This window comes from Oryx dammah, unplaced genomic scaffold (assembly GCF_014754425.2).
Source record: "Oryx dammah isolate SB20612 unplaced genomic scaffold, SCBI_Odam_1.1 HiC_scaffold_27, whole genome shotgun sequence".
NCBI lineage: Eukaryota > Metazoa > Chordata > Mammalia > Artiodactyla > Bovidae > Oryx > Oryx dammah.
The window spans coordinates 28,685,177-28,708,303 of NW_024070211.1; the positions used below are offsets into that span (position 1 = coordinate 28,685,177).

General features: G+C 48.2%; 1 protein-coding gene across 5 annotated transcripts in view; it reads left to right on the forward strand.

Moving 5' to 3' along the window:
• Window positions 1-5,893: 5,893 nt before the first annotated feature.
• Window positions 5,894-23,127, forward strand: part of CFAP65 (cilia and flagella associated protein 65) — a 39,710-nt gene continuing 22,476 nt past the window's right edge. For 3 of the 5 annotated variants that reach the window (XR_005718963.1, XM_040228315.1, XM_040228317.1), the window contains exons 1-13: window positions 5,894-5,973; window positions 6,632-6,798; window positions 8,432-8,478; window positions 8,802-9,033; window positions 11,245-11,429; window positions 17,478-17,580; window positions 18,095-18,261; window positions 18,454-18,653; window positions 18,940-19,085; window positions 19,541-19,763; window positions 20,163-20,428; window positions 20,833-21,033; window positions 21,268-21,627. Coding sequence is in view for 4 of the 5 variants with exons in the window: in XM_040228315.1 (XP_040084249.1) it covers window positions 8,899-9,033; window positions 11,245-11,429; window positions 17,478-17,580; window positions 18,095-18,261; window positions 18,454-18,653; window positions 18,940-19,085; window positions 19,541-19,763; window positions 20,163-20,428; window positions 20,833-21,033; window positions 21,268-21,627 (1,986 nt within the window). In the remaining variant the exon portion in view is untranslated. Of the gene's footprint in view, window positions 5,974-6,631; window positions 6,799-8,431; window positions 8,479-8,801; window positions 9,034-11,244; window positions 11,430-17,477; window positions 17,581-18,094; window positions 18,262-18,453; window positions 18,654-18,939; window positions 19,086-19,540; window positions 19,764-20,162; window positions 20,429-20,832; window positions 21,034-21,267; window positions 21,628-21,810; window positions 21,992-23,127 lie in introns of all 5 variants that reach the window. The other 2 variants (XM_040228318.1, XM_040228316.1) reach the window with 2 other exon arrangements.

Below are 23,127 nucleotides of genomic sequence, written 5' to 3' on the forward strand. Positions count from 1 at the left end.
GGAGTGGTTGGAAGAGTATAGATAGATAGGTATCTTGGTTCTGAACGCTTAATTCTAGAGAAGCAAAAGATAGGTGTGTTCAGAATCTAATAAAGAGGAGGAAAGTGCAGTTTATGGTAGAGAATCCTAGCAGACACCACTCTAGTCAAGTGATCAAGCTCATCACTAGTAATACATATCGACAAGATGTACCCTCTGATATTATGCACTGAAAAGGGCCTATAACTCTGTTATACTTCCCAATAATGCACATCTTACTCTAATCACAAGAAACAAACCCAGATTGAGGAATATTCTACAAAATAATTGACTGTACTCTTCAAAAGAATCAAGATCATGAAATACAAGGAAAGATTCAGGAAATGCCCAAGGTGGGATCCTGGATTGCATACCGAAACAGGAAAAGGACATTAGTGGGTGAATTTGTGAAACCCAAATAAATTCTATACTTTTCTTAATAGTATTATTATATCAATGTTAATTTCTTCTTTTTGATAAGTGTTCTATGGTCATGTAAGAGGTTAACCTAGGAGGAAGCTGGATGAAAGGTTTTAGAGAACCACCTGTACTATTCTTGTGTACATCTAAAATTAACTCAAAATTTTTTTAATTAAAAAAAACTAATGAAAAGAGAATCTCATGGACCAAAAAAGGTAGGCTTCCTTACCATCTCTAAGTCCAAGTCAACTTCCACAACCAAAGGAAGCCAGTTACACTAAACTGGTGGTCATGTTATAACATCTTTACTTGAGAGAGGGCTCTAGTCAGATAGGGATTGGAAAAGGGTTTGAGGAATTAAATAGGGTGGAAAGTCACAGAATAATGGTGTTCTTCATTTATTCAAAACATATAATGAGTCAGGCTCTGTGCTAAATTCTGTAAACTTTTCATCCCACTTAAACCTCATGACCTTTGAGGCAGCTGTTAAAAGTTCTTGCTGTTTACGGAAGAGGAGGCTGGATCTTACAGAAATGAAGGAATAAGATCAGACAGCTGAGGACTGATGGAGTTGGGGTTTAAATCCAGTCTCATTTACTCCAGAACTTGCTCTGAACCACTCCACTGTACTGTCTTCCCAGCTGTGACCTGCATTCAAATCACGCCTCAGGGTTCTGCACTGGTGTGGGTGGGGGAAGAGGAGAGAGGAGGCAGGAAGAAGGGGATGGCCTAGGATGGGCTGGTCGGCTGGAGCTGTCCATGGTTCTGGCCAGAAGGACGTGGAGCTGGGGAGCCTATAGGAGATGGTGATGAGGAAGACAGCTGGGAGAGCTAGTACAGAGAAGGAGCCTGCTCAGACTAGAGGGAAACAGCAGTCAGACATGGTGGTAGGTACCAATAAGGAGGAATGAGAGAGAGAGAGAGAGACTCCAAATTTGGCTTAAAATAAATAACCACGTATACAGTAGCTGGTAAGGTAGGATTTATCCTCAGGTCTCACTTGCAGTCAATACTACTGGTTGTTAAAATCTGGAAGTACTGTTAGTGGGTGCCCTCAGTTGTGTCCAACTCTTTGTCACCCCATGGACTGTAGCCCACCAGGCTCCTCTGTCCCTGGGATTCTCCAGGCGAGAATACTAGACTGGGTTGCCCTTTCCTTCTCCAGGGGATCTTCCCAATCCAGGGATCGAACCCAAGTCTCCTGAGGCTCCTGAATTGGCAGGCAGATTCTTTACCACAGAGCCACCTGGGAGAGACCCACTTTGTTACTAGTTAGCAGATAATCACTGACCGAGTTCTCCACTACTGTGGCTGCCCTCCACACCTCACAACCTAACACCTAAAAGGATAAGGCTGGCACAGTATGGGCTCTCAGGACCCAGCTCTGGCTCTAAGGCTCCCTGGTATCCATTCTTATAGGTCAGTATACATACTGTACCAATTGTATTTTGAATACTGCCCCTGTTTGCCCCATTTTACAGATGGAGAAAGTGAGGCTCTGACATGTTTAACCATTTGCCTCAAATTGTTCAGTTCTTAAATGATAGAATCAGGACTTGAACTCAGTCTTCTGGGATTGAGCCTCATGTCCTTTTCCCTCCATCCCCCCTACTGTTGGCATTGTGCCTATTCACCACTCCGTATGGACAATGAGGGAGCAAGTTGAACAGGTTCTTTGGGTTGGCACAGGAGAGTCAGAAAACCCTATAGGAGTCCCAGGCAGAACGGAACTCTTCCCTTTGAATTGTATTGCCATGTGGCAGTCTTCCCCAGCCCCTGACAATGTTGTATCCCGGAAGCCCTTTCAGGCTGGGGGTGTCATCAATCTCTTGACACTCTCTCTCCACACTCAGCAACTTTAGGGGGCCATGGCAGCTTAAATGAAGAGGAACTAAAAAGCCTCCAGATGAAAGTGAAAGAGGAGAGTGAAAAAGTTGGCTTAAAGCTCAACATTCAGAAAATGAAGATCATGGCATCTGGTCCCATCACTTCATGGGAAATAGATGGGGAAATAGTGGAAACAGTGTCAGACTTTATTTTGGTGGGGCTCCAAAATCACTGCAGATAGTGATTGCAGCCATGAAATTAAAAGACGCTTACTCCTTGGAAGGAAAGTTATGACCAACCTGGATAGCATATTGAAAAGCAGAGACATTATTTTGCCAACAAAAATCCATCTAGTCAAGGCTATGGTTTTTCCAATGGTCATGTATGGATGAGAGAGTTGGACGGTGAAGAAAGCTGAGTGCCGAAGAATTGATGCTTTTGAACTGTGGTGTTGGAGAAGACTCTTGAGAGTCCCTTGGACTGCAAGGAGATCCAACCAGTCCATCCTAAAGGAGATCAGTCCTGGGTGTTCATTGGAAGGACTGATGCTGAAGCTGAAACTCCAATACTTGGGCCACCTCATGCAAAGAGTTGACTCATTGGAAAAGACCCTGATGCTGAGAGGGATTGGGGGCAGGAGGAGAAGGGGATGACAGAGGATAAGGTGGCTGGATGACATCACCGACTCGATGAACATGGGTTTGGGTAGACTCTGGGAGTTGGTGATGGACAGGGAGGCTTGGTGTGCTGCGATTCATGGGGTCGCAAAGAGTCGGACATGACTGAGCAACTGAACTGAACTGGCAGCTTAATGCAGAGAATGCTCCATGCCTGCTCCTAGACGCCCTCTTAGCTATATAGTCTTTTCTTCACCTCTCAGGCTGGGCTTATAAGATTTACCCTACTAATTTTGAAGGTCAGGAGCTTCTGTGGGAGAACCTACCACCTCATTTCCTTCCCCAAACTTAAATACATCTTCTGATTTCAGAAGCAACACTGGAAACTGAGTCAGAGTTGCAGGTGAAGAAAAGTGGGCGAGGGCTCTTCAAGTACTGGAGCTGGGTGCTTTGCCAACTGGACAGGAGATCATCCTGGCATGTCTTTTTGTCTTTCTCCACCCTAGAGCCATGGGCAGTCTCCTTCTTAGAGAAACAAAAGAGGAGGATGTGGAGAGGAGAAACACTTTCTATCTATCCTGTGTGCAGCAGAGAGACTGGGAGATGGGAGGAGGTCAGGATGCACAGAAAGCTGAGTAGCAAAATTATAGGGACCTTCCACTTAGTGGGGGAAGCCCTAGTGGCTCAGTGGTAAAGAACCTGTCTGCCAATGCAGGAAACACGGGAGATACAGGTTTGACCCCTGGGTTGGGAAGATCCCCGGAGGAGGAAATGGCAACCCACTCCAGTACTCTTGCCTGGAGAATTCCATGGACAGAGGAGCCTGGTGGGCTACAGTCCGTAGGGTTGCAAAGAGTTGGGCACAACTGAGCAACTGAGCACATACCCACTTAGCAAGTGACCTTCCAGTGTGTGTGTGCAACTGAGCACATACCCACTTAGCAAGTGACCTTCCAGTGTGTGTGTGTGTGTGTGTGTCTATCTTTGTTGACAAAGTATGCATCAAATACTTTACATAACTGACACTCAGTCCCTTTGTAGGCCTTTTGATAATTATCCCCAGGGTAAAAGATGAGGCTCAGAGAGGTCATGGGACCTGCCCAAGGTCACACAGCCAGTAAGTGGCATTCAGGTCTACCTGATGAATTAATCTCAGATCTGTCTGATTTCCCAGCCCAAAGTCTTCTGTATTTCACGGGAGGGATATTGGGGGAAAAAGCTTAGAAAAGATATTTTTGTGTGTGCTGAAGCCCAAATCACCGAATGTGTTTTATCTTTATCACCCTTGGCTTCTAGCCAGGAGGATTGGAGTCCTCCCATCCTCCTTCCTCCCTTTCTTCCACATGCTGGTCTTCATCCAGGTACTGAATCATCACCTACCCTTGTTCACAGCCTTGAACAAAACAGCACCCACCCTGCCATCTTTCATGAGTCCACGAAGGAGATGGTCCCCAGGACCCAGCACCCATTGTTCCCCACAGGTTCTGGGATCCTGAAATGAGGGACTTCTGAGGCAAGCCCAGCTTCCTCTCCCCTTCTCAGTTTCATCCATTGCCACACCCCTTTCCATGCTGTTTGCTTCCCAGGGCTAAGTCCAGCTTGGGCCTCTCCCTGGGAGTCCACCATGCTGGTCAAGGTCACTCATCAGCAGAGCTCCCAGGAGGCAGGCAGAACCTTGTAGAAGTAGAGTCCTCAAGGGACCAACCAAGAATTCCCTCTCACTGTCCCAAGCCCAGAAGCCACCACTGATTGGACAGACCAGCTCTGGAGGGACACTCCTTCAGTGAAGAGGCACAAGGGTGGGTGGATCCTGCAATAAGCTTTTCTAGCTCTAATCTCCTTAGGGTTTTCTTGCTGGGATTTCTGAGGCTACCACCAAGCCTTGCCTCCAGAGTTACTGCTCCTTATTTTTTTATGGCCTAAGAATAGACACACAGGTCCTTTTCCCTGTTCCTCAGGTTCAGCTGAGTCAGGCTGACCATTTCAAAAAGAGCTTAAAGGAAAACAAAAAGGAAATCATTATAGAAACCACAAACAACACAGAAGTGGTAATGTCCAAAGTGCAAGTTTCCTATTCTGAGAATAATGTTAAAACCAGTGAAAAGCTCACCGAGCTCCACATTCCTCGATCCCAAGAAAACTCCAGACCTAATTGTGCTGGCATAACGTAATGGGCCCCTGGCCTGACCCTTCCTTTCAGCCTCTGGCCATGAGAATCTCCCAGGCCAATTAAGGCAGCATTGTCATCTAAGTGTATCTTTTACCTTTAAACTCCAACTTTCCCAAAATTAGAGTTTATTTTCTGGGTTTACCCCTAGAGTCTCTCCCTATAACACCCACCCTCCATCACTGTCCTGGGTAGTGAAGCATCTTTAATTGCCCATAAATGATCTCAGATTTTCAGCTTCAACCACCTAAGGAGTCGTCACCAAATGAGACTCTTCTCTGCAAAGGACATTCGAACAAATGAACCAGTGGGCTTCCAAAAATCCATATTATGTGTAATAATGCCTTCTTCAAACATCCACCCTCAGATCCCTTCAAAAGAGTTAGCTTTGTGCTGGGCTGGGGGAAATGCCAGGAGAAAATGCCTAGGAGACATTCCCTTCCACCTGCAAAAAGAATTCATTTGCAATGCAAGTAAGAACTAACTACTGCTTTTAAGTTAACAATTGCAATCACAGAATGAAGTTCCGGGTGAAATTCTGACTCTATCACCAAGGGGTATCACAAAAGAACAGAAACGACTCCCACTGCTCTGACAAGTCCTTGGATTAGCCTCCTCCGAATTTGGTCGTCAACGAAAGCCAAGATTTCGGGGACGTCCCAACAACTGTGCTGCAACTGGTAGAAGATAGTTAGAGCCAGCAGGGAAAGCTGGAGAATAAAAAATAAGGGTGAACGTTGAAGTTGGGCGGAGTCTTCGCTTTCTCTGATCCATGTCTCATGCGGGTAGCCGTCGTTGCCCTGGGAAACCAGGAGACGCCGTGACTCGTGCGTCTTGTATCTATAGAAACGACAACATGGCGGCAGTGTGAGTTCTGAGCGTTGGTCCCACGAACCGGGCGAGCTGCGCGAGTGGCCAGGGAAGGTATCTGTCTTAGGAGACCGTCTCCTTTGGAAAGTCGTGACGGGGTCCCCTCAGTATCCGTCGGAGAGCCCCGAGGGACTAAGACGTGGGTGAGATCAGCCTGGAGATCTCTTAGAGGATAGTGAAACCGCTCTAAGTATATTTTATTTCTTCTTGGCAACCCGCCACTTTTTACACTGGTCATCTTAGGAATTTTTAGATTGGAAATTAGGCAAGCTGCTGACTTTTTTTTTTTTTTAAGGTTCTCAAGATATGAAAAAGAGACGAAAAACAGCACCTCCCTTGCCCAGTGTCCTCGCAATGATTGCAGTCTTTGGAAGAGTAGCACATGCTAGTGTGGAAATTATCATTGTTAATTATAGTAACAAAGGTTTGCCTAGGGCTTTTTCAAATTCTCTGTTTCTTTCAAGCTTAAAGTCAATTTTGTGAAATAGGATAACCTTCATTTTACAGGTGAGGAGACTGAGGCTTGAGGAGATGGAGAAATTTGCCCATCTCAAATGAATGGGAGCAGATGCTAGAACCCAGCTTTTCTTGCTCCAGGACCAGTGCTCACTTCCCTAAGCCCTAAGCCCTAAGCCCTGGTCTGGACCAGCTTTCTACCTTGTTATCTCTCTTTTTTTTTTCTACAAATGTTGATCATAGATTTTTTTTTCAGAGTCCAGAGGGTGAGGCTGTTGGTAGAATGCCCTACGGTTACAGGCATTACTGAGCCAGGGAAGTACTACAAAGCCATCCAACAGCAGAAGAGTAACGGGGGCTTCCTCCCTGTCTCACCAGATTGCATCTCTTTGATTCCATCTGAATGTTCACTTCCAATTGAAGGTAGGAGCCTTGTCTGTCCTGTCTGATGCCTAGCACTGGTACATAGCAGGTATTCAGTAAATGCCTTGTGAATGAATGAATGAGTGAATGTAAGATAGTCCCCTTCGGAGGGTTTGGTTGCTATTGTTTAGTTGCTCTGTTATGTCTGACTCTTTTGTGACCCCAGGGAACCCACCAGGCTCCTCTGTCCATGAGATTTCCCAGGCAAGAATACTGGAGTGGGTTGCCATTTCCTTTTCCAGGGGTTCTTCCCAACCCAGGGTTTGAACCCACATCTCCTTCTTGGCAGGCAGATTCTTTACCACTGAGCCACCAGGGAAGCCCCTAGACAGTTTGGACTTGATGCCAATTAGGGAAAAAGTACATGAACAGAATCATTTGGTCTGGATGAATGGTGAGAAGGGTATGGGAGAGTGTCTGATGGAAGTGTGGAAATTTCTAAAGGGCGACCATACAACTGTTTCCTAAAGCGAAATATGTTATAATAAGGGGCTGAACCTCAGACTTGAAAATAAATAATTTCAGGCCAAATAAAAGATGACTCACATCTGATCATAAATTGTTATAAGGATTAAAATACACGTGAAGGACTTACAACACTGCTTGGCACATGATAAGTTCTCAGTAAGCATTCTTAGAAGTTATTATTTTTGAAATTGTTATTCAAGGAGGTGGAGGAAGATACTGAGTAATCTTAAAAATGCACATATGTTCAAAAAAGAAGTACATTGATGCTTTCAAATATGGTAGCCACACCTGGGTGTATGTGCAGAAGGAAGGGGGATTTGAGATGGAGCCAGAGCCAGTTTGGGACCCTTGTGTGTCCAAAGCAGGGCCAAGAACCCTTTTGAGCATTTGTTGAAAGCTGTGGACACTCTCCCTGGAAAAGAGCACATGCCTATATACATGAAATTTGCATATAATTTGCCTATAACATTTGCATATAATTTCCAGACACAGCCTATGAATGGATCCCTCTGCTTTAGAGGTTGATTCATTTATCCTTGGATTGAATCATCATTTCAGTGAAGGCTTCCTTTAAACCTGGATTAAAAGTAGAGACATTACTTTGCCAACAAAGGTCCATCTAGTCAAGGCTATGGTTTTTCCAGTAGTTATGTATGGATGTGAGAGTTGGACTATAAAGAAAGCTGAGTGTCGAAGAATTAATGCTTTTGAACTGTGGTGTTGGAGAAGACTCTTGAGAGTCCCCTGGACTGCAGGGATATCCAACCAGTCCATTCTAAAGGAGATCAGTCCTGGGTGTTCATTGGAAGGACTGATGTTGAAGCTGAAACTCCAATACTTTGGCCACCTGATGCAAAGAGCTGACTCATTTGAAAATACCCTGATGCTGGGAAGGATTGAGGGCAGGAGGAGAAGGGGACAACAGAGGATGAGATGGTTGGATGGCATCAGCAACTCAATGGACATGGGTTTGGGTAGGCTCCGGCAGTTGCTGATGGACAGGGAGGCCTGGCGTGCTGCGGTTCATGGGGTCGCAAAGAGTCGGACACGACTGAGCGACTGAGCGACTGAACTGAACAGGTTGTGTACTGATAGAGAAAACTCGGAAGCCCAAGAAGCCTTCAGTCTCATTTGCCTTTTCTTTATTCCTTATTTCTCTTCCCAGAGGAGGCCAACCATGTTCAGAGGCAACAAGTAGAGAGTAAGAGCCAGGTAAAAGCAATGCATATGCTTCAGTGACACTCACTGGGGACTTACTGAGAAACGCCATGTGTGGCTATGGAGAAATGCCAGTGCTGCAGGGGCCTCATCCCCAGTTCCCTTTCCCAAATGGCTTTTCCTGAATGGTGAGCCTCTAGGCTCCCAGACAAAGCCGTGGGTCTTGTATTCAGGCTCATTCCTCACGTGCCACTTCACACCTGTTGCCAGAGCTCAGAAGCAGGCAACTCCTCCACGATCACAGTGCCCATGGTGAGTCTTCTCCACTGACGTCTCTTTTTCATGCCCCTCCTGTCTCCTCTCTGATCTCTTTCCAGCTCCCGACTGGCAGGAATTCTTGGCTTAGCCAGAGAGCTTCCTTCGGACTTGTGTTCCCAGCACCCGAAGCTCATTGAAGCAGCCCTCAGCCTCCTCATGAGGACTAGGGACAGCGGGGACTGCACCATGAACTCCGGATCGTGCCTGAGTGCCAGCACGGTGGCCTTTCCCACCGTCACTGGCAGCAGCATGGCCATGAGTGCCTACAGCAGCAGCAACGCCAGTGCCTTTGTGAGGACGCCTGTAGGGTCAAGTGGGGTGGATGGGCAGCAGGCAGCCGGGGTCGGAATCTGGGAGCACCCCTCTCTCCTGTCCCAACCACATTACTAGACGCTACATACACAAAGCCCCAGGCCAACTGTGAGCATGACGACGGAGAGAAGAATGTTGGGGAGATGGGAGTTTGCAGCTGATAAGAGTAGCCTGTAGTTCTCTCTTCCTGCGAAAAGCTCTTCTGATCTTGATGCCTAGGGCTTTGCATTTGTCCAGTGGGTGGATGTTGTCTCTTTTTTGCAGCTCTCAGGGTTCTCTCTGTGTGACAGCACCGGGTCAGGGTGGCCAGTGCTCGTCTAGGGAGGTAACGTAGGGGTCTGACTGCGTTTTGTGCAGCGTGTGTCTGTCATGTGGGAGTTCTTGGGTTGCCTTAGATGTGATGGTGGTTGCATTTGCCTCCCTGTGGACCATGGTCATCGCTCCCCTGCATCTGTGCCCTTCCAGGCCAGTTTGCACACAGGTTCATTCCCTGCCCTTCCCCACTCTGCTCTGAGCTGGCTGGAGACTGAAGGTGGGAGGAGGGGAGAAGCCCAGGTGTGTCTCTTCTTCCCTCCCTGCTTTTGACAGTGTCTCGGTCGGCATCTCGCTGTGACTCCCATCGGCACCAGACAGTGCTCTGGGTTCTGAGAACCCCACCTCTTCCCCTAACTTGTATACAGTGGCACCTTCTTTTTAAAATTATATTAAGTTAATTTGTTTATTTCTTTCTGGCTGTGCTGGGTCTTTGTTGCTGCACGTGGGCTTTCTCTAGTTGCAGTGAGCAGGGGGCTACTCTTCGTTGTGGTGCATTTGCTTCTCATTGCACTAGTTTCTCTTACTGTGGAGCCCATGTTCTAGGTGCACGGGCTTAGTAGTTGCGGCACACGGGCTTAGTTGCTCCTCCACATGTGGAATCTTCTTAGACCAGGGATCAAACCCATGTCCCCTGCTTTGACAGGCTGATTCTCAACCACTGGACCACTGGGGAAGTCCCTGGTGGCAGCGTCTTGATGTTGTTAACTTTGAGGTTACTTCACTAGCCCCTGGTTGTACATTGAATTCCTTATTTTAAACACCCAGAGGGGCTTTTGTTTTTCTGGTTGGACTCTGATCGATGCATCAACTGATGTTTATAATAAATGACCCTCGGTCACCCATGTCACCTTTCCTCCGTGGGCAGTTTGGGCCATCTGACACTCTGTATATTTTGAAACTGAGATGTAAGCTCCAAGAGAGAAAGGATTTGATGGTCTCATTCACTATGATAGGCCTGGCACTAACCTCTACAGTGTCTGGCGCATCATAGGTAGTGAAACACATATCTGTTAAACACATACATTTATCCTTTGTTGTTGCTCAGCTGCTAAGTCGTGTCCCCATGGACTGCAGCACGCCAGGCCCCCTTTATATAATGATATAAAAACCAATCCTTGGTCAAAGCTAAAGGAAAATGGCAGTGAATTTACATTCACTGCAATGAGTGGTAGGAAGAGACACCTGGTTCCTCCTCCCGCCATCTTGCTGCCCCAGAAGTTGTCCATTCCCCTCCCTCCTCAGATAGTTAAGGGTTAGGGATCAGCCTGTGAAAGGATTTGCTGTTACAGACAGGGAGTGTTGGTACAGTAAACATCTAGCATCCTTAGGAGAAGTGCTTGGAGTGGCCTCAAAGCCAAGGCATTGTGTGTGGGTTGGCCCCAGGTAAGCTGGCTCTGTCCTTTGCTCTACCAGCTAGGTGAGGGATGGGAGAGGAAATGGTGGAATATCCCTGTGCCCTGGAGAAGTTCCAGCGAGGGACGTCTTAGGAAGGGTTCTCTGCAGGCTTCTGTAGAGAAGGGGTGGGATGGGGAGGAGGAGAAGGCAGCATCTGAACAGAGCAGTGTCTGAGGGCACACGGGGGTCAGAACTAGCCAGCTAAGGCTGCTGAGTGTGCTGGGTTTAGGGGCCAAAAGAGCGGTCCAGGGATTGCTTCAGGGGCAGTGTCTCAGGGAATCTAGTTGGAAAACCATTCCAGTGACCTCAGAAGAGATAATATCAGACTCCAGGGCCTCCCTGCCTCTCACCTTCTCTCTCCAGACCATCCCCTCTGGGGCAAGAAGTGGTGTAATTCATTACCTTCTGGAGGGGGGGAGATCTTAGCCCATTCTCTGGGTTTTTGAATTCTTCTCTCCTTTCTCCCTGCCAACCGGACAGCCTGCCAGCTCCCTGGATACTCAGTTGTGCTTCCCAAAGAAGCAGGACAAAGTGAAGAAGAGGGTCATCTGGGACATTGAGGTGGCTGAGGAGCTACAATGGAAAGGCTGGGTGCTGGGGAAGGAGATCACCAAAAACCTGGTTCTGAAAAATCTCTCCTTGAAAATCCAGAAGATAAAATACAGGTAACAGTACGAGGGATCAGAGACTAACTCCCTGAGCCCTCAAACCCCCAAAGCAGTCACTTAAAACACAAGTCATGCAAAACCAAAAGAGTGTATAGAACATGCATAGTTTTAACAGTTGTTGAAAGTGGAACCCATGTGACCAGGTTAATTAATGGAGTGATAACAGTGTCTGAAGCTCACCTTCTCTCATCATGTATCCCCCCAGCGCTGGAACACCTTCCCTGCTGGTGAAGGTAACCACTGTCCTGACATTCATGATAATGATTTTCTTGTTTTTTTCAAAGGGGTTTGCCACTGATGTTTGCATCCCTAAGTGGTATAGTTTGTTTACCTTCTTGTGAACTTTACATAAGTGGGATAACAAGATATACTATTGTTGTTGTTGTTTTTCAGTCACTAAGTCGTGTCTGATTCTTTGCACCCCCATGGACTGCAGCATGCCAGGCTTCCCCATCCTTCACTATCTCACAAATGCTCAAACTCATGCCCGTTGAGTTGATGATGCCTTCCAACCGCCTCATCCTCTGTCACCCCCTTCTCCTCCTGTCTTCAATCTTTCCCAGCATCAGGGTCTTTTCCAGTGATTCAGCTCTTCACATCAGGTGGCCAAAGTATTGGAGCTTCAGCTTTAACATCAGTCCTTCCAATGAATATTCAGGATTGAATTCCTTTAGGATTAACTGGTTTGATCTCCTTGCTGCCCAAGGGACTCTGAAGAGTTTTCTCCAGCACCACAATTCAGAAGCATCTTAAGCACTCAGCCTTCTTTGTGGTCCAACTCTCACATCCATGACTACTGGAAAATCCATGGCTTTGACTATACGGAGCTTTGTTGGCAAAGTGATGTCTCTGCTTTTTAATATGCTGTCTAGGTTGGTCATAGCTTGGGTATGTTCATAAAACCCATCCACATGCACGCATAGTTTATCCTTTTCCATCACAGAGTAATAGTTCAGTGTATGCTTCTATGTGTTGGTGCATTCTTCTGCTGAGGGACATTTCGGTTGTTTCAAGTTTGAGACTGTTATCAACATTGTTCAGCTATTGCACAAGTTCAAGTTTTGCTAGGGTAGATACAAAGGAATAGAGCTACTGTGACTTAGAACATGTACACGTTTGCTTCTTACAGATGTCTGTCCATGTTTGCCAGACTCGTTTCCAAAGTACTTATATCCATGTATATTCCCACCAGCCACATATGAGTATCCCCATTCCTCTTTAACTTTACCAACAATTGATATTGTTTAGACTTAAATTTTTTGCCAGTAATGCTAATTTGTTGTAGGTTTAATTTGCATTTCTCTGATTACTATTACAATTAAGTGTTTTTCTCCTGTGTTATTAGCCATTTTGTTTGTGAAATTCCTGTTTAAGTCTGTGCCCATTTTTCTGTTAGATTATCTTTTTTCATTTTTCAAAAAGAATTACAATGTAGCTGATTTGCAATATTATACTAATTTCATCATTGTATAGCATAATGATTCAGTACTTGTATAGATTATACTCCCTTACAAGTTATTACAAGATAATGACTATCATTTCCTGTGCTCTGCAGGATATCCTTGTTGCCTAACTATTTTATTCTATTATTTTAAGTTTAGGTTTATTAATTTCTTTAGGTTTATTAATTTATTAGGTTTATTTATTTATTAATTAATTTTTGGCTGTGCTGGGTCTTTGCTGCTTTGCATGGGTTTCCTCTAGTTGTGTTGAGCAGGGTCTGCTCTGCATGGCAGTGCTTCGGATTCTCATTGCAGTGGCTTCTCTTGCTGTGGAGCGCAGGCTCTAGGCACATGGGCGCAGTAGTTGTGGCTGGAGGATTCTAGAGTGCGGACTCAGTAGTTGTGACACAAGGGCTTAGCTGCTCCTCGGCATTTGGAATCTTTCCAGAGCAGGGATGGAACTTGTGTCCCGTGCATTGGCAGGCGGATTCTTATCCACTGTGTCACCAGGGAAGTCCTGCTTATCTATTTTAAATTTGGTAGTTTGTTTCTCTTAACCCCATACTCCTATCTTGATCTTGCCCCATTCCCACTTCCCTCTCCCCACTGGTAACAACTACTTTGTTTTCTGTATCTTTGAGTCTGTTTCTGCTTTGCTATAAACATTGGTTTGTTTTAGTTTTTAGATTTCACATACAAGTGATATCATGTAGTATATGTCTTTGTCTGACTGACTTCACTAATCATAACATTCTCTAGGTCCACGCATGTTGCTGTATTTCATTATTTTTTGTGGCTGGGTAATATTCTATTTGGAGAAGGCAGTGGCAACCCACTCCAGTGTTCTTGCCTGGAGAATCGGAGAAGGCAATGGCACCCCACTCCAGTGTTCTTGCCCGGAAAATCCCATGGAAGGAGGAGCCTGGAAGGCTGCAGTCCATGGGGTCACTGAGGGTCGGACACGACTGAGCAACTTCACTTTCACTTTTCACTTTCATGCATTGGGGAAGGAAATGGCAACCCACTCCAGTGTTCTTGCCTGGAGAATCCCAGGGACGGGTGGGCTGCCGTCTATGGGGTCACACACAGTCGGACACGACTGAAGTGACTTAGCAGCAATATTCCATTGTGAGTGTGTGTGTGTGTGAGTGAGTGTGTGTGTGTGTGTGTGTGTATGTGTGTATGTGTGTATGCCACATCTTCTTGACCCATTTGTCTGTTGATGGTCGCTTGGGGTGCTCCAGTATCTTGGTTATTGTAAATAGTGCTGCTATGAACATTGGGGTACATGTATCTTTTCCAATTAGTATTTTTCCTTTTTTTTTTTTCTGGACACATGCAGAGGAGTGGAATTGCTAGATCATATGGTAGTCCTATTTTTAGTTTTTTTTGGAACCTCCATACTGTTTTTCAGGATGGCAGACCAATTAACATTCCCACCAATAGTATACCAGGGTCCCCTTTTCTCCACATCCTCACCAACATTTCTTTGTAGACTTCTTGATAATAGTGCAAGGTGATATCTCATTTGTTATGATTTGCATTTCTCTAATAATTAGCAATGTTGAGCATCTTTTCATGTACCTGTTACCTATCTTTACATGTTCTTTGTAGACTGTCTTTTTTTAATAGATGTTCTTATTGAAGATACTAATTCTTTATCAGTTATGTGTTATGAATATCTTCTCCCGCGTTGTGATTTGTCTTTTCTTCTATCATGCATTTTGAAGAAAAGGCATTCTTAATTTCAAAGGAATCGAATGTAACAATGTATTTTCTTTTACGGTTGATATTTGCAAGTTCTTCTCTACCCTTATCTAGTTCATGAAGGTTTTCTCCTATAGTACATTCTAAAGACATTGTAATTTTGCCTTTCGTATTTGTCTTTTATCTACATGGAATTGATTTTTGTGAATGGTTTGAAGTAGGTATCCAGTGACTTTTTTCTCCCTCAAATCAATGTCCAGTTGTCCCAGCACCATTTATTGAAAATTTTATACTTTGCCTTATGATGTCCCTACCACTGATGTTTATCAGGTGTCCATACATGTAGGTACCATTTCTGAACCCTGTTTTGTTCCCTTGCTCTATTTGTCTCTCCCTGGGCCAATAAATATCATCCTGAATTGATTATTAAAGCTTATAAGTCTTGATTATCTTGTAGTGTAAGTCCTCCAACTTCATTCTTGCTCAAGATTGTCTTGGCTCTCATTGGACCTTTTAACTTTCATAAATATCTTCAAATCAACTTAAATACATACAAGTAGACAACTTTTTAAGATTTTTGTTTAGGATTTAGTTGAACATATAGATCAATTTAGGCTTTCCAGGTGGCTCAGTGGGGTAGAGTCCACCTGCAATGCAGGAGACACAAGAGACACAGGTTTGATTCCTGGGTCGGGAAGATCCCCTGGAGGAGGGCATTGGCAACCCACTGCAGTATTCTTGCCTGGAGAATCCCATGGACACGAGGAGCCTACAGTCTATAGGGTCGAAGAGTTGGACATGACTGAAGTGACTGAGCACACGGGCATATACTCATAGATCAATTTGGGGAGAATCGACATCATTACAAATCGAGTCTTTCATGAACATGGTGCCTCCTTATATTTCTTTAGATTTTCTTTCATGTCTTTCAATAAAATGTAAAATTTTCTCCATAGATGTCTTACACACCTTTAGTTAGATTTATACCTAAGTGTTTTAAATTTTTAGTGATGCTGAATATGATATCTTTTAAAGTTGTCTTATTCTTCTGCTTGTTGCTGGTTTTTTAGAAAGTCATTTTTAAAAAATATAGATGTTTTTTCCACACCATTGTGCCCAGTAACCTTGACAAACTCTCTTGTTAATTCTAATGATGTGTTTGTTAATTCTGTCTTCCATGTACATGTTCATATCTTAAATAAAAATGGCATTTTTTCCTTCCTTTCCAATCCTATATCTTTTCTTTCTTTGTCTTTCCTTCCTGCACTATTGAAAAGGAAAGTGCTGAACAGAAGTGGTTATAGAAAGCATCGTTGTTTTGCTCATGATCTCAACGTGAAAGATTCCAGTGTTCACCATTAATTTGCATGTTTCCTGTAGTTGTTTTTTTTTCTTCTTTTTTTAGACTTTATCAGGTTAAGGAAGTTCCCTTCTATTCCTAGGTTGCTGAGAGTTTTTGTCATAAACATATGTTGAAGTTTATTTAATGTTTTTCTTTATTGAGATGGTCATTTGTTTTTCTCTCTCTTAATTTGTCAATACAGTTAATTACGTTAAATGATTTTTAATTTTCTTTTTTTTTGATTGCACCACAGGCCATGTGGGATCTAACCTGCACCCCCTGCAGTGGAAATTTGAAGTGTTAACCACTGAACTGCCAGAGAAATCCCCTGATTTTTAAAAAAGTTAATTGATTATTTTTTGGCGATGCTGGGTCTTTGTTGTTGTGAATGCACTTTCTGTGAGCCGGAGGCTTCTTTTGTTGCAGTGTGCAGGCTCTGGGGCACAGAGGATTCAGTAATTGTGGCCCACAGGCTCAGTTGCCCCGAGGCATGTGGAATCTTTCCAAACCAGGGATTGAACCCATGTCCCCTGCATTGGCAGGAGGATTACCAACCACTGGATCATCAGGAAAATCCATCCCCACTTTTTTTTTAATGTTAAACCAATGGTGTATTCCTAGAATAAGCCTCGCTTGTTCATGATTGAGTGTTCTTTCTATACTCATTGCTAAATTGTTTTTGCCAATATTTTGTTTATGGCTGGTACTGGCCTGTAATTTTCCTTTCTTCTCATAACTGTCAGGTTTTGATAACAACATTATGATAGACTCACAGAGTATTTTGGGGAGGGTTTCCTTGTTTTCTGTTGTTGGGAAGACAAGGCTAGAATTATCAAGTGCTCCATACTACTTGCTGCGAAGCCATCTGGCCTGGTCTTTTCTTTGTGGGATGATTCTTTGACTATTTATTCAATTTTTTGGATAATTTTAGGTTAGGGTGGCCACAAAATGTATAATTCTTGAGTCACTTTTGGTCAATTATACATTCCTAGAAATGTGTTTATTTTATCTGAACTTACTGGTATAGAGTTTTTGGCATATTGTCTTTTTCTCTTTTTTTAAAGTAATTTTGTTTATTTATTTACTCACTGTTGGCTGTGCTGGGTTTTTGTTGCTGTGCGGGCTTTTCCCCGGTTGCGGCGAGCAGGCGTCACTCTCTAGTTGTGGTGCACGGGCTTCCTCTTGCAGCGGCCTCTCTCGCTGCAGAGTGTGGGCTCAGTAGTGGTCCACGGCCTTCGTTGCCCCACAGCGTGTGGGATCTCCCCAGACCAGGGATGGAACCTGCGTCCCCTGCGTTGGCAGGTGGCTCTTTAACCACTGGACCACCGGGGAAGTCTGCTCCTGTATCTTTCCCTTCAGCACTCTGACATCCTGGAGTGAAGGTTTGGGATAAAAATGGTGCCATGTGAGAGACAGTTCCTACTGGGGCATAACCCCTGTGTTTCCCCTTCTACAGTCCCACCAGCTGCTTACCTTTCCAGGGTCTCCCCTAATCCTTCTGCCTCTTCTAGTGTTCTGACCCCGAAGTGTCTATTCCTTGGCTCCCTCCCACAGGCCCCCCAAGACCAAGTTCTTCTTCACGGTCGTCCCCCAGCCCATCTTCCTGAGCCCAGGCCTAACCCTCTCACTCCCTGTCATCTTCCGCCCTCTGGAGAAGGTAAGGCCTGCCGTGGTGAGCGGAAGACAGGGAGGGACACGGGCACAGTGACCTTGTAGCAGGGGGGCAGGCCAGAGCAGTGAGGAGCCCCCCAACCCAACCACCACACCCACATCCTCACCCACATCCTACCACTTGGAGCCAAAACTCATTAGACAGAAGGGGCTTCCAGTTGGATGTGTGGGGTGGGGAGGGTGGGGCAGCGGGGAAAGCTGTGCTACTCTGCCGGCCGTCAGAAAGGCCTGTATTCCTTGGCTTCTTCCTGCTCTCAAAATATTCTCCCAAAACTTTGTCCCTCACAAAAGAGGCCTCATATCTCTGAGACCAAGATGGTACTAGAGCTCAAGTGACTGACCTTGTCTTCAGAGACTGAGATGGAGGAGGGCCGTGGCCCGGCCCAGCCCTCCACAGTTATGTTGGGGGGATGGCCAGGGCCAGGGTGAGGTGGGTACCACCCGGGTACCACTGATCAGTCACTGCCTCTGCCTCTCCCCACCGCCCCCACACACCACAGAAGGAGTACGTGGACCAGCTGTGGCTTGAAAAAGCAGAGGGGATGTTCTGTGTGGACCTGAGAGCCACCCTGCCCTGCCACAAGCTGATCTGCCCACCGTCCCTGCAGTTGCCCATGTGCGCCATGGGGGACATGGCTGAGGCCTGGTTCTGCCTGGAAAATGTGGGGTGAGGGCAGAGGCTGAGGCTTGGAGGTGGGAAGCGCAACAACTGGGAGGAGGATTCCTGGGAGCAGGAGAGACCTGCGTGTGGCGTGTGGGAGTAAAGGGGGCATCTCTACCTTTCTAAAGCAGGGGCAGTGGTCAGAGGGGGCAAAGTGGCTCTGATCCACATCCCCCCCACCCCGCACCCCACCCCCAGGGACCTGCCTACCTTCTTCACCTGGGAGTCCCCCAGCCCATTCCAGATGCTGCCGACCACAGGGCTGCTGGAACCAGGCCAGGCCTGCCGGATCAAGGTGACCTTCCAGCCCCCAATGGCTGTCATCTATGAAGCTCAGGCCACGTGCTGGTATGGGGAGGGCAGCAAGCAGAAGAGCGGCATCCAGCTGCAGGCTGTGGGTGAGGCCCGACCTCTCACCAGTCCCCAGAGCCCCCCGCTCACCTCCCTGGGAAACAAAACCTCCAGTGTGCTCCCGCTACCCCCACCCTGGCCTGGCCCCCAAGGGACCTCCATCAGCCTCCCACCCTTCGCTGAGCCCCACAGGCTTTGTCATCTCTTTGCTTCCCTTGGTGCCGCAGACCAGTGTTCCCCTGGGGACCCGTGTCTTCCTTGAAGGGGCTATTCAGTTTGGGGCCACAGAGGCCCTGGTGGGTTTCTCCCCAAGGCTGTCCACTCTCTGCCCAGCCAAATGCGCCCAGCTGCTGGTGAGCATAAAGCAGAGGCGCCCGGAGGACCAGGATGCCGAGGGCTTCCAGAAAGTGCTGCACTTTGGCACTGTTGCTGTGGGCTGCACCGCCGAGAGGCAGATCAAGCTGTATAACCCATCGGCAGTATGTGTCCTGTGCCCGTGGCGGGAAGTGGGGGCAGGGATCAGGGACCACAGGCCTGGGTGTGCCTACTACCCACCCCTTGTACAGAATGTTGCAAGCCTTGCATACCTATGTCTGTTGATACACTCATGTCAGCAGGGGTCCCCCCATCATCTCAGCTAGCGGCTAGGCTGGACTATCCCTTGACCTTCCCCCATAACAATCCCAAGAGCAGCCCTCAGGTGTCCTGATGCCAGGACCACTGTTAGCCTTCGTGGTACCTTTGGGACAAGGCAGAGGTACCCCCTCTGGGCAGTCCCAGTGCAGGGCACACGGCTCAGCCCCTTCCCTCCTCTGGGCCGATGCAGCCTTGCTCCACAATCAAGCTGATGACTGAGGCAGAGGCAGGGCTTCAGCTGGGCACTGGTGATGACAGACCACCCCACCCTGTAACCGGATCCTTCCTGGCCCCACAGGTGAGCGCCCCCTTCAGGATCGAAGTGGCCCCAGACGTGCTGGTCAAAGACCAGGCCTTCTCGTGCCCCACAGCCCATGGCATTGTGCCCCCCGGAGAGAAGAAATTTGTGTCGGTGTTCTTCCGCCCTGAGACCTTGGACGTCAGGACCATGGACTACTTGTCCATTGTGCCCTCTGGCTGTGCCTCCCAGACCCTGCTCAAAGTCGTCGGTTTCTCTCGAGGTACTGGCAGTCCCAGGTCACTGCACTGCCTCCAGGGACAGCAGCAGCCCTTGGTTACGACTGACAAGCGTCTGCTCCTAGACGCCCGGGGCTTCTTTACCCTCAGCCTGGGTGTCTGCTGCCCCCTGGTGGGCTCAGCTAGGAATCAGTTAAGGTCACCTGGAGATACTGTTCGCATACTCACTCCCCGACTCCCCAACTCCCAACCATCCCCCCACAACCGCCACCCCTCTACAACCCGACCTGGCGGTCTGCACAGGCCGCTGGGGTGCCAAGCCTTTCCAACCCAATCTTCTGTCTCCAGGCAGCACCACCTCCCATCGGTGGGACCCTTGGAGACCCACCCAGGTGGCTGGGCCCACTCACAGCGACTCCCCCACCTCCGCCTCCTCCACCCAGGTCCTCACCTGTCGCTGCAGCACCACTGCGTCGACTTCAGCTGGGTCAACCTCGGGACCCGCTCAGAGCAGTGCCTGTGGATGGAGAACAAGTCGGACTGCAGGGCCTACTTCCACTTTGACATCGACTGTCAGGAGAGTGTCTTCAGCATCAGACCTGCCTTTGGGACCCTGGTGGGCAAGGCCCGCATGACCCTGTGCTGTGTCTTCCAGCCCACTCAACCCATCATCTATTGGCGGCGGGTGGCCTGTCTCATCCACCACCAGGTGAGCTGTTGGGGAGGGGGGAGGCTGGGCTCCCCAGGAGCTGGAGGCCCAATCCGAGGCCCGGTCATGAGAACAGGGCTCGGTGCTCAGTCACCTGTATTCTGGAACTTGCAGGATTTTCTCCTCCAGGGCCCCCAGCCTGGCTTTCGGAGCCAGAGGTTGGCTAGGGGCATGCAGAGGCTCGCTTCCAGCCAGGTGGGTGGGCCAGTCTTGTTCTCACTGCTGCCAGCCCAGGACTTTGGCCCTCACCCCATGCAGCACGTGCAGGGCAGAGAGCCTTGAGGTGACAACCCCACCTGGGCCCCCAGACCAGGTGGTACACACTGTGCCCTGAAGAAGCCGGTCTCTGGCCAGGGTGGCGAGTGGAGGCTGAAATCTAGCCTCACACAGACAAAATGTCGTAGGACCCACTGTTCCTGGACCTGATTGGGACATGCCACTCGGAGAGCACCAAGCCAGCTATCCTCCGGCCTCAGCATCTCACGTGGTACCGCACGCACCTGGCGCGGGGCCTGACGCTCTACCCGCCCGACATCCTGGGCATCATGCTGAGGGAGAGGAAGCTGGAGCAGGATAAGAATGGCGCCTTGATGATCCCCATCGAGGTTCGTTCGATGTGTCCCTCTGGGACCCCGGGGGGCTGTCCACCCTCCCAGGTTCACGCACCCCCCTTCTCTAGCAATCCTTGGGCAGTCCCGCGCTCCGCAGTGCCGTGGGCATCGTTCGTAGTCGGGGGGTGTGACGTGTGGAGCTCTTGTAGCCTTTTCCAGAAAGGAGCACAGAGATGAGGGGCAGTGGCCGGAGAGCTAGCCCTCACCCACCCTTCTCTCCCGACGCAGGACTCGGAGGACCTACCGGCCCCGCAGTATCCCCTCATCCCCTCGATGACTGAGTACTTCTTCGACGGCACCAATGACGTGGCTATCTTTCCCCCGGCCATCAGCATTGAGCCTGTCGAGGTGGATTTCGGTGCCTGTCCCAGGCCCCAGGACCCCAGCCCCGTCCCCCTGTGCCTGATGAACCACACCAACGGCAAGATCACCGTGGCCTGGACACGCAGGGCTGACTGCCCCTTCTGGGTGACCCCAAACACCTGCGATGTGCCCCCTCTCAAGTCCACAGCCCTGCGCCTGCACTTCAAGCCGCCTCACCCCAACGGCCTGTATGCCGTGGAGCTTGAAGCCTTCGCTGTCTATAAGGTGTTTGCGGGCAGATGGGACAGGGGAATGTGGATTCTCTGCCCTGGAGCCTGAACGGCAGGGTGCGGGGTCGGAGGGGAAGGTAGGGTGAGAGGCACACGTCCTCTCTGTGCTGGGCTCTGCTCCCTCCTTTCCTTGTCCCCTTGGCCGGACTTTGGCCTTGGTGGTCTGTCTTTCTCCCAGGTTCATGGCCTGCCTTGGCTGAGGGGCTTCTTGGCCCAGCTGATTATGTCTCCCTCTTGTGTGCCTCCCACCCTCTCTGGAGGGAAAACTCAGTGGGGCTCAAGTCCTTTGGAAAATTCTGGTGCACGTAGTTTCCTGGCCTCCTGGCTGGGGGGCTCCTGACCTCTCGCTAGTCCTTGAGGTAGGATGTGGTCCTTCTGGAAGAACTGAGGGCAGGAACTAGGCCCTGGGGGAACAGAGCCTGAGGCACCCAGTAATTACGTGTGTGTAGGAAGGGGCTTCTTGTCCATCTTCCCTTGACCAAGTGGTCAGTCCAGCCTCTTAGTCCCAGACGTATTGCTCCCTTCTCATTTCCAATCCGTCCTCCCCTTTCCCTCCTTCTCTGCTCTGCCCACCTTGCTGTTCTCGCCCAGTGGCTGGGTGCTGGGGCTCAGGGAACAGTAGAGCTGTGCAGTCAAGATCAGAGTCCCTTACCAGCTCTGTGACCTTGGGCTCCTCCCTTAATGTATAGACCCCTGAGCTGTCTTTCCATCTATAAACTTGGGAGCATATCCAAACTTTTGAGAAGTTTTTCCAAAGCTGAGTCTTTAGTTGCCTCTGTTCTAATATCTTGGCTGTGCAGGAACTCGAAAGTTTGTAGGAATGAGGCTGTGGACATCTGGCTTGGCTGAGCTCGTCAGACTTTTAGGCTACAGGTTGCCATCCTAAGCTGTCCGATATGCCAACCACTAGCCATATGTGGTCACTGAGCACTTGAACTGTGTCTAGTGCAAACAGACATGCTGTAAAGGGAAGACACACACTGATTTCTAGGACTTAGCACAAAAAGTATGCAAAATGCCTCCTGCCTCATATATATATGCACCATATATGGTGATGCCATCCTGTGCATCCGTGCGTGCTCCGTCACTTCAGTCGTGTCTGACTCTTTCTGACCCCATGGACTGTATTCCACCAGGCTCCTCTCTCCATGGGATTCTCCAGGCGAGAATACTGGTGGATTGCCATGCTCTCCTCCAGGGGATCTTCCCAGCCCAGGGATTGAGCTCACATCTGCCTGCTTCTCCTGCATTGAAGGTGGATTCTTTACACACTGAGCCACCTGGGAAGCCCAATGCCATCATTTATATGCATCATATATGTATATATATGTATACGTATGTATCTATGTGTATATGATGGCATCACCAAAGCAATGAACTTGAGCAACCTTCAGGAGATGGTGAGGGACAGGAAGACCTAGAGTGCTACCGTCCAGGTGGTCGAAGAAAGTCGGACATGACTGGGCAACTGAACAAGAATACATACACACACAGA